The following is a 15,000-nucleotide window of genomic DNA, read 5'->3' as shown; positions in this document are numbered from 1 at the left end:
TCTGTGTAAATTCAATTTTCTGTAAAAAAAGCCACAATACAATAGCAGGAGGCGAAGGATCCAACATCCTCCAACTCTGATGAACTCCTCTCCTCTTCGCCTTGGCTCTGACTCCGTGGCCCTGTTTAGAATATAGGTAAAAAAACGTGTGTGAGCTCACGATGGAAGCGGTTTTGTGTTCTCTATCTTACCAGGGAGGATTAGAGTGTGTGACAGCTGTAGACCACTATGAGGAACCCCCCCCCCCTCGAGGTAGAGAACGCCTCATAAACTCCAGAATGATTAGTGATAAGTTGTCGTCTAGACAGAGTCTCTCACGCAGGCGTCGTCACGTTGCCCGCCCTCTCCGACGTCGCCGGTCGTCAGCCGGTATGAAGAAGAAGAACGTTGTCAGATGTTCCTCAAACATCCACACTGCGCTGTGCTGAACTATTTGGGGCATTTTTATGATTAAAAAATGATTTCAAGTTCCTCACAGACCACATTTACTTATGTGACCGTGAGGGAGAGAGAGAGAGAGAGAATTTGAGAGAGAGAGAGATTCTGTGAAATTCAAAGATTGACTGTCGCATCCAGTTTTCTGTGTGTCTGTGTGTTTCTGTGTGTGTGTGTGTGTGTGTGTGTGTGTGTGTGTGTGTGTGTGTGTGTGTGTGTGTGTGTGTGTGTGTGTGTGTGTGTGTGTGTGTGTGTGTGTGTGTGCGTGCGTGCGTGTGTGTGTGTGGTTTTGTCTCCACGTGTGTGCATATGCATGTTTGTTTGTTTATCTGGGAACGTGGGTGTCAGGTTCTTCTGGCTTGTCTGGGAAAGATTTGTGTCAACGGCACAGCTCAACTCCCTTTATCTGATCCTCGATCTCTCCCTCCCATCCCACCCTCTTGCTCGCCCTTTCTTCTCCCCGACAGCCTATTTAAAAAGAGCAGAAGATACGGGGAGGGAGGTGATAGAAGGAGAGAGAGAGAGAGAGAGAGAGAGAGAGAGAGAGAGAGAGAGAGAGAGAGAGAGAGAGAGAGAGAGAGAGAGAGAGAGAGAGAGAGACAGAGAGACACAGTTGTTGAAACGAATAATTGAAAAAGAGAGAGGGAGAGCGAGGGAATCAGCTGCAGAGTCTCTGTGTCCCTGTTCTTTGCGCAGCTCTGCCGATGCCACCCAGCGGCCGCCGCTGACTCCCTCGGCAACCCTCTTCTTCCACAGAGTGTTCAGTCATTTTGTGTGTGTCTGCACACACACAATAATGTGTATTTATTTATGATTTACTTAGGATGTTTGTGCATGTGTTTGAGCCCGTCGCATGTGTGTGCGTGTATGCATGTGTATGTGTTTCGGGCATCACGACACCGTTTTTCTTAGAGGTGGCGAGGAAAAAAATCACAAAGCTCATTATTTTAATGACCCTTCTGGGATCATAAAGTCCTGTGCTATCATTATTTCAATGTTATTATTCCTTCAGTCCCGGACAGACGGTTGTCCTCCGCCAGACGGTAAACCTTTGTGTGTTCCACCGTCCGGCTCTGTCTGAGGGTTGGGGGAGACGGTAGGACGGCCACAGCGGCTGACACTGATTCAGTCCAACACGGCCGTCCCCGCGGAGACAGGGGAGGAGAGGGAGAGCGGGCTGTAGGTGTGGGGGCACAATGGCGACACACCGGCAGACACATTGGGGCCAGTGTTGACTTATATCCCTATGCTAATAAGCATGCTAATTCACCAAAACCCGGGGAACTCTCCAGAAGACGCCCAGCCTTTGACACTGAAACACACACACACACACACACACACACACACACACACACACACACACACACACACACACACACACACACACACACACACACACCTACACACACGCACACACACACACATACACCCACACACACACACACACACACACACACACACACACACACACACACACACACACACACACACACACACACAAACACCCATATGCAAGCAAACACACAAGCACACACCAAATACACATAAGCACACACACACAGACATAAGCACCCACACACATACACACAGACTAACACACAGACACACACATAATCAAACCCAGGCGCTTTGCACTAAAGCCCCATAGACCTCAGAGAGAGGAGACATTTCAAGTTTAAAAAACGACTTTGAAGTAAAGTTTAGATATTATGTTTTATCCAATCTCTTTCCCCGTTGTCTCGTGGAAGAAAAGAAAGGGCAGAGAAGGTGAGAAAAGATACAGAGAGAGAGAGAGAGAGGGAGGGAGGAGAGGAGAGGCGAGGAGAGGAGAGGATAATGGAACACCTAAAAACACTGTGAGCAAATGTGTTCCGGTTTGAAGCCATCGTTCATTCGTTTTTATTAAACTAAAAGGTGAGGAGATTGGCATGGCATTACAAAGGTCCAACAGCCAGTTGTCATGGGTCAAAGTTAAGCAGTTGAGTCAGCGAAAGGCCTTGAACCATCAATAAAAGTCCTCCCTGGCCCGTGTGTCTAATATTGGGATGTGGGCACCTTTAACAGCAGCCTGAGGGGCTACAAAACACCACATCAAGCAGGTGCACTCATCCGCACATTCCTGTTTTATTTCCGCGTTGTAGTGAGCAGGAATACAGCTAATGCTGCATTCCAAGCCCATCCGAAAAACACACTTTCTACGAGAAAAAACATTCTCCAAAGTATCTGTTTGACTGATAACGGCCCGACGGGCAGGAACACCCCGTCAGCCTCTGCCGCCTGTTTTCAGAGGTAAACAAACCTGACATCAAAGCGGAATGTGTGGCGCGCATCGTGAACAGTAAACAGAATCCAATCCGCTGGGTTTTTAGTTGAAAACCCGGTCGCCTGTGACACAATGTGTGCTGGTCTAAAAACCGCCAGACCATTTCATAGATGGGCCGCGCTGTCCTTCTTTGGGGGGCCCTGTAAAGGGAAGAAAATCACTGCGGTGCAGTTTTCTTTTTGGTCCGACGTTTACTAGGCCATTTTACTGCGAGCGGGCGGCGAGAAACAAGCAGCTCTCCTCCTGTGACTTCCAGAAGCATTGTTGCAGCGTTTGTTGCAGACAACAACAGCTTACAACAGCAAAAACACGATGAATGTTGAACTGTAACTGTAATTGGCAATCAATCAAATGTATATTATATTTTATCATTTATTATTATATATATAGGCCTATGTGTGTTTATATGTATATATATGTCTGTGTATATATATTTATATACACAGGCATATATATATATATGTATATATATATATATATATATATATATATATATATATATATATATATATATATATATATATATATATATTCATATATTTATATATATATATATATATATATATTCATGTGTGTGTATATCTGTATATATATATATATATATATATATATATATATATATATATATATATATATATATATATATATGTGTCTGTGTATATATTTGTATATATGTACAGGTGTTTAATACAATTAGGAATGCGAACAAAACATACAATCTGCAATACATTTGTGCTACCGATAATGAATAGTTGAATTTTAACAAACCAGTTCTGAACTGTTCAGCAGCAAATAAGTTTCTATTGTAATTCAGTCCAGTCTGTAGCCTGTGAGCTGTCTCTCTTTATGAAGCCCTGCCACAAAGTGGGTCGCACCTAACAAGGAAGCCTCCTGAATGCTAGGGACAGCGCTGGAGACCAGTGGAATGAGGTGGTGGCCACAGGTCTGCCATAAGGGCGCTGTCCTGTGCTCGAGGGCCGGTATAAAGAGGACTTTGACCACCTCGCAGGCTTGGCTCCTGCATTAGGCAGGGATAATGACTGACTATGCACCTCCAGGCGAAGGCTGGGGGCTGTGGTTTGGGAACAAACAGAAGGGCCTGTCTCTCCTTCATGTCTGAAATGAGAAACCTAGTGAACACGTACAACCGGCAGCAAGCTTTGCAAAGCCACGGCATCCTCTCTGTTTTGAAATGAGCTACAGTCCTGGTGCTATCACCTTAGCCCTCCTCCTCTATTCCCATTTCAGATCTCGTTTTTTCCCTCGCTGCATCTTCCTGTCCTCCATCTTTGATTGATTCCCTCTGCCTGGTGTTGGGCTCTGCCTGCGTCTGCTCTGTGTAATCTGGGCTCCGCTCCAGGGCTTGTTATCCTGGTTGTCAAGCGCTCTCTCCACGCGTCTCATTGTCTCATCATATCTGGATTGCCATTGTTTGTCTCTTCCCTCCTGTTTGTCAAGCTCCGCAGCCTCGGTATCCTGCCTTCAATCGCCCGTCCCTCTCAATGAACGCTTTTTTTGTGTTTTTGTTCTTCGTATTCCCCCCAAAAATTGTTCCTCTTTTTGAAACGTCTATTTATTTGATAGCTCTTTTATCTCATCCGTCTGTTTGTGTGTTGCCACTTTCTCCTGCTTTCCTTTCCCTCTACCCGCTCTTCTCAACTTACCATCCTCTTGCTCGTGCTTGCTCTCTCTCTGTCTCTCTGGTGCTCCCTCGCTCGCTCTCACTTCTCCTCTCCATTAGTGAGTGTGATTGTGAAGGGAAGGCGAGTGCAAGCGGCCATTAGAGAACACTTAGCTGCCTCCATATCCAAATGCAAACTGACAGCCACTCTGATCAACTGCTGCTACTGCTGCTTCTCATCCCTGCGCGTGCACGCTTTTGCGTCCATGCGCCAGTGCATGAGTATGCGCGTGTGTGTGCATGTGTGTGTGTGTCTGTGTGTGTGTAAGTAATGGGTAAGAGAGACAATTTGGGGAAAGAAAAACGAGACGGGCCTTCAAGCTTGTAAACCAAATTATTCTACATTTTCTCTTTCTCACCCTGCCCCCCTCCCTTTCTTTCTCTTTTTCTCTCTCTCTCTCTCTCTCTCTCTCTCTCTCTCTCTCTCTCTCTCTCTCTCTCTCTCTCTCTCTCTCTCTCTCTCTCTCTCTCTCTCTCTCTCTCTCTCTCTCTTCTCACTCTCTATCACTCTGTCTCTCTTTCTCTATCTCTCCCTTTCTCTCCCTCTCTCAGTGTGTGTTTGTTTGTGTGTATGTGTTTTTGTGTGTGTACCAATGTGGTAAAGGAAGATAAAGAAGGCGACCGGTTGCATGCTTGAGTGCAGAGGTGCATTGGTTTCTATTTGTGTGTTTCTTAATTTGTTGGTGTTAGAGAGACAGAGACGTAGCTCCGGGCTTCACTCTATCACGGCATGGATGCTTCTGTGATTTATCGCACAGGTGTGTGGGTGTGTGCGTGCGGTTGTGGGTGCGTGTGGTTGTGTGTTTGCTAGAAGAACCCCCCCACACACCAAAACGGTTTCCATGCCAGGCAGCGAAAGAATGGGATTGGCCAATATGGGGTTACCTTAGAATGATGGACAGGTGGGAGGTGTAATAGGATCAGAGGGAGGGTATGTCCGTCCCTGAGGGCCCGCCCCTGTCTACTGAGTAGGCTCTGATTGGATGATGTGATCCTAAACTCTGATTGATTTGATCTCCTGAGGCGAAAAGTGAGAAAAATGAAAATGGGGATGAAATGTAGATATATGAATAAAGAGGGAAAGAGCGAGATTCATAGAGAGAGAGAGAGAGAGAGAGAGAGAGAGAGAGAGAGAGAGAGAGAGAGAGAGAGAGAGAGAGAGAGAGAGAGAGAGAGAGAGAGAGAGTTAGATAGGGGGAGAGAGAGTGCAAAGTGAAGAAGTTGGAGGAGGAAGAGTTAGACTTGTGGAAATGCACAGGGATAAACAGAGAGAGGAAACGTATAACTGAGGGGCACTAATAAGGAGAATTTGAGGCAGGGAATAAAACCCAAAACGAGGAGGAAGTAACTGTAGATTTAGACGGATCACTCTGCCCTGAGGGATGATGGGAAATGAATATGGATTCACACAAATGATGTAACCTGTCTTGGTGTGTGTGTGTTTGTGTGTGTGTGTGTGTGTGTGTGTGTGTGTGTGTGTGTGTGTGTGTGTGTGTGTGTGTGTGTGTGTGTGTGTGTGTGTGTGTGTGTGTGTGTGTGTGTGTGTGTGTGTTCCTCAGTTTATGAAACTGCAGAATTTAAGTTATGGACTTCCTGCTTTCTCTACCAAATTGTTTCCCACGCACGGGCCTCCCCGGTTTGTTCAAGAGTTAGTTTAATGAGCAACAGTAAACAGAGGCAGCAGCACCGCTGCTTCTGATTGTTTCATATCCTATTTCCATTTCAACCAATCCAACAACGTGTACTTTTTGCTATCCACGTGGCTGGTTCGACCTGAGGTGCCATCCTTCCCAGTGAGTGTTCATTTGGTAGTGTTTGTGGTCGTTGTGTGGTGTTTGTGGTCGTTTGGGGGAGTTTGGGGTCGTGGGGTGGTGTTTGCGGTTGTTTGGTGTTTGTGGTCTGGTCTGTGGGTTTGCACTCCTTATGGGTGATTCCAACCTCATAATTGTGGTGCTCCCTTGTTCCAAGGCGGCCTCACCCCACGATGGAGAACACCAGATAGTCAGTGGAATGTGCGGGTAGTGGCGGGAGCGGACGGGAATCCCCATGGAGCAGTATCCCTCTTGTTTTCCCAAAATTGCTTTTGTCAAATTCTTCATCAAATAACCTAATGGTTTGGTTGTTGTTCTGCTCTGCTTATTATTCTCATTCCGGGAATACTGAACTAAGGTACAGGGTTGTGATGAATTCAAACACATGACGTTTGGGAAGTAGGAGGGACCAGGGGTGACCGTGTGGCGCAGTTGATACTCATCATTTACGTTTAGGGGATTTTTCAGAAGCTTTTATTCAAGGAGACTTTAGGGTCAGGTGTCTTGCTCGGGGAAACTCTACCTAGGAGGAGCCGGAGATCGAACTAGAAACCTTCCGGTTATCAGTCAACCTGCTCTACTGTTGGCCCTGAGCAGTAAAACTCAAACCTCCTGTTCTACTGCTGCCCAGGACTGTGGTGGCTGAAGAGATCTCAGCTGTGGTCCGAGGGATGGTCACGTGCTCGCTGTGGACGACCTATGCGGGCGTACAGCTGTGTACCGCTGCCTCATGGCCCATATGAGGTGGAGATAGAGGGACACGAGATAGAGGGATGGATGGATCCGAAATGTGTTGTTGTATTATTTAGTTTTAAGTACGCATTCACGCAAGCACACATGCACACACACACACACAGGAGTCAGCCATTGCTATTCACTAGTATATTGTAACTGGTACTGCAGAAGAGGTGTTGAACTCGGTGCTATCTCATCACTTTGTTCATGGTGTAATTTAGTCAAGGTGAAGCTGAATCTTCCTTCGCCATCTTTTACTTTCCAGCCATTCTCTCTCTGCAGATTTCCTTCTCAGTTTCTCTCTCTGGCTGTGACTCCTCTCTGATGTTTTTCACTTTTTGTTGTTATAGTTTCCACTTTAATCTCTGCTCTTTGTAGCGTCCTTCTCCCATCTTCTCATTGCGCTCTCTCTCTCTCTCTCTCTCTCTCTCTCTCTCTCTCTCTCTCTCTCTCTCTGTCTCTCTCTCTCTCTCTCTCTCTCTCTCTCTCTCTCAAACTCTGTGTCAATCTCTTTCTCACTCTCTCTCGCTTTCTCTCGCTCTCTCTCTCTCTCTCTCTCTGTCTCTCTCTCGCTCTATCTCACTCGCTCTCTCTCTCTCTCTCTCTCTCTCTCTCTCTCTCTCTCTCTCTCTCTCCCTCTCTCTCTCCCTCTCCCAGCGACAGATTAAATCCATTCCTCAGTGTCCTTAAACCTGCAATTCAGCTTTTTGCCCATGACACCATAGATACATTTGTTCTAGGTGTATGTGTGTGTGTGTGTGTGTGTGTGTGTGTGTGTGTGTGCGCACAGTTGATTGCTAGTAAAGCTATGTGTGTGTGAAAAGTATAGTATTATGTTGTGTCTATTTATAGTGTGTGTGTGTTTGTGTCAAAAGAATCATTTTCAGTTTCGTCAGATTAAGTTTCCATATAAATCGAATCATTTATCCCCGCCTGTCTGTGTGTGTATGTGTAAGTGTGTGCGATCCAACAGACTTAAGTCTAAATCAAATACCTCCATTTTCCTCGCTTCCCCGTGGCGACGGAAGTTTGTGAAAATGTCAGCGGCGTGGTGTGAGAACCTTCCCTCTCACATGGCTGACTCCCAGCCCGACCGCAGGGTCTGTCACTCAGACGCCTGAACCCGCCCCCCCCAACGCCCGCTTTGAACAAGAGGCCTTTCACTGCAGACGCCGCAGACGACAAGACCGACGGTTGCTCTAACAACCTTGACCGGATCTTACCCTGGCTTGCGATGTAGACACCGATTTCAACGCAGCGATTCAAAATTTGCCGTTCGAGATCATGAAAAACAAAATATAAAATAATATCGATGACCGTATTGATTGGTAGGGAACTCTGTGAAGGTTCTTCTGGGGGTCAGGCCCTGATGCCCTGTATGCATGGGGTCCCGAACCCTTCTGCTCTAGGTCCAGCCCGGGGCCTCCCTCACATCCATGTGTGTCGTCACGGAAGCAAGGAGTGTTGCACTTGGAAATGAGTGCAACATTTAATGCTTGCTTGTGTTTGATTAAAGCTACACCTTGTCCCTTTTTACTGCGTAATTTGTTCTTTTGATCAAGTCAGCCCAGGCAATCATGCTCTCCAGCTAAATTGGGTCTGTGCTTTGTAGTTTTTTTTCTGTCATGCCAAACAGCCGGTACTCTCTGCTGCCATCTCTGGCCACAGAGGGTACATGCGAGCAGAGTTACATGTTAGCTCTTTAAAGCACCAATTTGGATTCGGACGATTCTGCGAGAGAATGGATCTGGTTCTTCAGAAGACCAGCGATAATGATGCGTGCTAGTGATCGTCATGATAAAGTCATGGCTAAGGTGCAGCCAAAGTAGCGGACATAAGGGGAGTGTTCAAGCCATTACTCACATTTGTCCTCACGTGAAACTAACTTGTTATTTAACGGCTAGCGCAACGGCCCAGCCGGACAAACGTAGAGTGCTGCAGTGAAGGACAGTCAATGTCAGTCCACAGAGCCCAGACCATTGCTCACTGTCACCTCCTCTGGTAATCAGTGTGTCTGCCCACCAGCTGTGAGTGTGTGTGCGTGTGTGTGTGTGTGTGTGTGTGTGTCTGTGTGTGTGTGTGTGTGTGTATGTGTGTGTGTGTGTGCGTGTGTGTGTGTGTGTGTGTGTGTGTGTGTGTGTTACCTTGGCGCTGTTCCGTGCCAGCCCTCTCACCCACACCGCAAACTCCCACACAAACACACACACAGACACACACATAGACACACACAAACTCAGTTCGGCATTACAGCCTTACTTGTATTATAACTGAGATTTTATATTTATGGTGTGGTTGTAGTGTGTGAGACCATCACACTTATTGTATGAGTGTATAAGTTAAACCAAATATATTTGTGTATACTGTATAGTTAGATATATATAGATATATGTGTGTGTTTATACATATATATTTATAAATTCACACACACACATATATATATATATATATATATATATATATATATATATATATATATATATATTTATATATGTGTATATATAAATATATATATAAAAAAGAAGTATGTTTATTTCTGTCCATTAGTATAACCAAAGCCATTTTGTGCCGAACACTGGCTGCAGCAGTGAGCCTTCAACCGGTTAGAGAAATGAGCAATTGTGTTTATGCTCCTCTCTCTCTTCTTCCCCTACTCTCTCTGCCGTCTCTCGCCCAGCAGACACCCCAGACCCGCTTCACACGGATTTACACCTGGAATTTAAAAACTGATTTGAGGAAATAGTTTGAGGAGCCAACGGCCCCTGAATCCCTTTGATGTTAACAGCCATGAAATCAGGTTCCCAGGCAGGGCGGGCCCCCGTGTGTGTGTGTGTGTGTGTGTGTGTGTCGATGTGTGTGCGTCTGTGTCTATTTTTGTGCGTGCAAGTGTGTGTGTGTGTGTGTGTGTGTGTGTGTGTGTGTGTGTGTGTCTGTGTGTGTGTGTGCTTGCATGTTCAAGTGTCTGTGTGTGTGTGCGTCGATGTGTTTGTGTGTGTGTGTGTGTGTGTGTGTTTGTGTGTGTGTGTGTGTGTGTGTGTGTGTGTGTGTGTGTGTGTGTGTGTGTGTGTGTGTGTGTGTCTGTGTGCTTGTTTGAATGTGTGTCAGAACGTAAGAGAATGCGACGGAAGATGAGAGGAAGAATTGTTATGGAAAAACATGCATGTGGAAAGAGATTAAACAGAGCGAAAGAGAGAGAGAGACAGAGAGAGAGAGAGAGAGAGAGAGAGAGAGAGAGAGAGAGAGAGAGAGAGAGAGAGAGAGAGAGAGAGAGAGAGAGAGAGAGAGAGAGAGAGAGAGAGAGAGAGAGAGAGAGAGGGAAATGTGAAGTTCAAGAAATAGAAGACAGAGGGTGAATCGAGGGAGCAATCGTAAAGGGAAAATATAAAAATCTGAAATAAAAATCACAGCAAGACAAGTCAGAATAAGAGAATAATAGAGAGAGTACAGCAGTGAATTTGGGAAATAAGGCAGAGAAGGCAGTGATTGAGGAATGATGGAGAGGAAGTCAGCACCAGGTTAAATGAGGGGGAAATGTGAACGGATGGGTGGGTTTGAGGTGAATAAAAATGAAACAACGATACAGAGAGAAGGAGAGAGATGGAGAGAGAGGGAAATAGAGAGGGAGAGATTGAGAGGGACGGACTGGCCTTACTTCTTTGTTTAAGGACAGGAATGACAGACGGTGAAGTGGGGAGTATCACTCGACTAAAAACAAGAGTGATGCTGTGAAGGTTGTGTGAGAACGGCTTCACAAATACACTAAGTGAGTGAGTGAGGTCCAATGCAAAGTATCCATTCAGTCTGAAGACAGTCAGTCAGAGAGAGAAGGCAGAGAGCAAGAGAGAGAGAGAGAACAATGTACGGTGTCTGTGCGGTAGATTAAGACTTTTAGATTCCAGACTGAAAAGAAATAATGAATTGGAGAGGTTGAGTGGAGAAATATAAATGAATAAATATATATATATATACGTATATGTATACATAGATTGATAGATCGATAGATACATTGAATGATTGATTGATTGATCATCAATAGATTTATATATATAAATATTGGTCGATCAACCAATTGATATATATATATATATATATATATATATATATATATATATATATATATACTGTATTGCAGATGGAGAGAGGTTTCATATCATGTTACAGATCGTGCTAAAATGGGAAAATACAAAGTATTACATTGTTGATCAGCTATCCAATTTGAATTTGTTAGTATTTTGAAGCAATAAGCTGCCAAACTTGTTTATTCATCGAGCTATTCTACATGAATAAATGGATAGAGATGTATTCATGCGACAGGCTTCCATGGGGGAATAAATCAGTCAAGGCTGCATCAGTCACTGCCAACGCAGGCAAACTCATAAAGATTTAAAGGCAAAAAAGAAAAGAGTTGTCTTACCAGAAGATTAGAAGCAAAAATAAGTTAACCAAGGGAAGCAACACAAGACACATCTTTTTAAATATATTAATTATTTACTCCTTGATAAGATAATTTTTTTAATTATTTATACCAAAATATATGTTGGCTTATACTCATGTGGCTCATGTGGCGGAAATGTTGGATTTCTGCATGAGGAAGTCAAATTAATTTGGTGTGCATCTGCATGCATGCATGTGTGTCTGTTTGTGTGTGTGAGTGTCAACTCTTGTTCAGTACAAATGCCCTAAACGTCGAGCGAATCAGTCACACAGCAGGGCCGTGGAGCAGATTGGAAGTGAATATGACTAATACCTGGCACAGCCTTTGTTGTGGCTGTCAGTTAGCCGACCACGGTGCCATCTACGTTCTGAAACACAACCGTCTCAATGACATTTTAACACTTCCTTTAAAAATGTATTTGAATACTTTTTCCAACTTGATGACACATCCGCTCTTCAAAGGAAAACAAAATGCCCTCAGGACAACGTTTTTTGATATACAATTGATTTTCTTTACAAAGGAAAAGATACTTGCATGTTAATTAAGAGTGACATCACTGATGACACCGCGGTAAACTATTTCTGTCTTGTTCCGGCGATCGTATTCATCAATACGTATCCACCACTTTCTTGGTCAGGACAGGGGTCATTGATTCTTTACTCTCTCTTTCTCGATCTCTCTCCCTCTCTCGCGCTTTCGCTCTCTTGCTCGCTGTCTCTCACTCTCTCTCTATCTATCTCTTTCCCTCTATTGCTCTCTCTGTCTCTCTGACTCTCTCTCTCTTCCTTCTCTTTCTCTGTCCCTACGACTCTCAATTAAATTCAGTTCAATTCAAAAGAGCTTTATTGGCAAAGAGAAACCTTTACCTTGTCCAAGCAGTTCCAAAATCAAACAAAGGAAACACAACAAAGTCGACTTGATACAATTTTTTTTTAATAATACAAAAATATTATAGAATACAAAATACTATTTATGAATCAAAACATGGTATGCATGAAACAATTAGAAACTCTAAGCATAAACATTCATGACGTCTAGTTAAGAATAAAGCGCAGTGTCTGTGTTGTGTTGCACTTGGTTGTATGAACATCCTTACTGTATCCTTACTGTATATTGCTTCTCTTTCCTCTGACAAAGGTTCTTATTGTAAGTTGCTATGGATAAACGCGTCTGATGCCCTGAATTTAAATATGTTCTGTCTATGTATGATCTCTCCCTCTCTCTCTCTCTCCCCCCCCCCCCCCCCAGGTGTCTCCCGGCTGTGACCAGGTGCTGGTGAACGGTAAGGAGATGCGGGGCCGTCAGTCCCTGGCGGTCAACTTCACCTACCTGCACCTGACGGCCGTGCTGCGGCTCAGCGTCTGGGTGCCGCGGCTCCCCCTGCAGATCCACGTCTCCGACACCGAGCTCAGCCAGGTCAAGGGCTGGAGGGTGCCCATCGTCACCAACAAGAGGTAACCCCACCCCTCCCCCTCAATGCAAATGTGACCCCCTCAACCCAAGGGGACACCCCCCCACACACCCCCTTTCCCTCAACACAAGGTGACCCCCCCCACACCCTTTCAACGCACTGGGACCTCAACCCCACCCCCCAACAAGTGGTAACCCCTTGAAATTGGGGGACCCCCGTGAAATTGAAGACCCAGTTCTTATTGGCTGTCGGCATTGTCACTCACAGAAATAGAGACAATTATATCTATGGGTTTATGCAGATTTAGGGTTGATTTGCTTTATTTTGTAAACCACTGGGAACTAGTTTTGAATCCGGTTTGGTTCTCTGGTTTTCCGGAAGCCCAGCCCCCAACATAAGTCCTACGGGCAGAACCAGACAATTTAACACTTAGATGGGGCTGTTCTAATTCAGATTATAATTCTACATGCTTTATAGAATGCAGATATTATGTATTTTTTTTAGAGCTGTCAGTTAAACACGTTATTAACGGCGTTAACGCAAACCAAATTTAACGGCGTTAAGTTTTTTATCGCGCGATTAACGCAATTATTTTATAAAAAAATAAAAAAAAAACATTTTTTTTTTCTTTGGCTCAAAACAAAGAAGCAGTAGCCTGACTGCTATGTTCAAATGACATTTGTTCAAAGCAGTCGTTTAATTGCACTATAGGCTCTTTTTTTGTATCGTCCTGTTTTGATCAGTGTATATGCCAATGTTGTTATCAATAAAAAATCATTTGCACAAGGCAAGCCGATGCACTTCACCATGTTGATAAGAGAATTAAAATGAGAAGAATTATGGGACAAAAAAATCAAGGGATATTTAGCATACAAAAATAATTTAATCGCGATTAATTAGAGTTAACTATGACATTAATGCGATTAATCACAATTAAATATTTTAATCGCTTGACAGCTCTAATTTTTTTACATCATATCACATTTGAACAGATATCATATTAAATATAGCCAAGGTAACGTTGGTAAAGTGGTAAATAAGCACTCTCTTCTTTGATCTCTGATCAGTCATCAATGAGTAATTCTCCTATCTAAGAACAAAGGATGGAATCTAATTATCCAAATTTTTCAAATATATTTCAACCATTTATTCATACCAGTTCAACTGAGGCCAACTCCAACACAAAAATGAAAGAAGACAATTTTGACAAAGGAACAATGAAAATAACCACATGTGGGTCTTTGTGTGGGATTGTGTTCAGGCACGTGCTTTTGTGTGTTGGGTTAGTCTGTGAGTGTGTAATATGGTGAAGATTAGTGTGTGTGTGTGTGTGTGTGTGTGTGTGTGTGTGTGTGTGTGTGTGTGTGTGTGTGTGTGTGTGTGTGTGAGTTGGTGTGTTTGGGTGTTGTGGTAACCCGGTACTCATTGGCGCGGGTTATAGGTATGAACGAGTCGAATAGTCGGGGTTCAAGCCGTACTCTGCGTTTATTATCAGAAAACCGGGGTATAAAGGGTCCATATACAAAATAGACTTAGGGTCTCCGTGAGCCTCTAATGCGTCGTCGTCTGGGCTTCCTAGCTCTCGATGGTTCCCGGTCCTTGTCTCCCCAAATGTCAGTCCTCGTGCTCCTTTTAAGATGGCTCCTCGGCTTTCGGCCAGGTGTCCCCCAATCTCGCTGATTGGGGTTCGGTCGGTGCTCTCCGTCGCCGGCTGGTGGGTGACGGTGGTATCGGCCATCCAGGACCAACCCTCGGGCTGGTCCGGGCCGAGGTTTAAGTGGCGGGATGCCACAGTGTGTGTGTGTGTGTGTGTATGTTTGCGTGTGTTTGGGTTTGTGTGTTTGTGTGGGTGTGTTGGTGTGTTTGGGTGTGTGTGTCGTGTATATGTGTGTGTGTGTGTGTGGGTGCATGCATGTTAGTGTGTGTCTGAGAGCGAGAGTAAGTGTAGAGAAAGATAATAAAGTGGTTATTGCATTGCAGGTCCGCAGACATATTGTCCAGTCTATTGCTGCTGATAGGTCATCGCCTGCCTTCCTGTACAAATCACCGCTACTATCATTATATATAGAGCAGTCAGTCACACACGCACACACACGCACACACACACACGCACACACACACACGCAAATACACATACACACACACACACACACACACACACACACACACACA

The 15,000-nt window shown here is 44.6% G+C and overlaps 1 protein-coding gene across 1 annotated transcript in view; it reads left to right on the top strand.

The window, feature by feature from the left end:
* Nucleotides 1-15,000, top strand: part of si:dkey-215k6.1 (transmembrane protein 132B) — a 150,726-nt gene that overhangs the window by 118,586 nt on the left and 17,140 nt on the right. The window contains exon 6 of the mRNA XM_030359357.1: nt 12,666-12,871. Coding sequence (XP_030215217.1) covers nt 12,666-12,871 — 206 coding nt within the window. The remainder of the gene's footprint in view (nt 1-12,665; nt 12,872-15,000) is intronic.

Source organism: Gadus morhua, chromosome 6 (assembly GCF_902167405.1).
Source record: "Gadus morhua chromosome 6, gadMor3.0, whole genome shotgun sequence".
NCBI classification, from domain to species: Eukaryota; Metazoa; Chordata; class Actinopteri; order Gadiformes; family Gadidae; genus Gadus; species Gadus morhua.
This window is presented reverse-complemented; position numbering and strand designations above follow the sequence as displayed.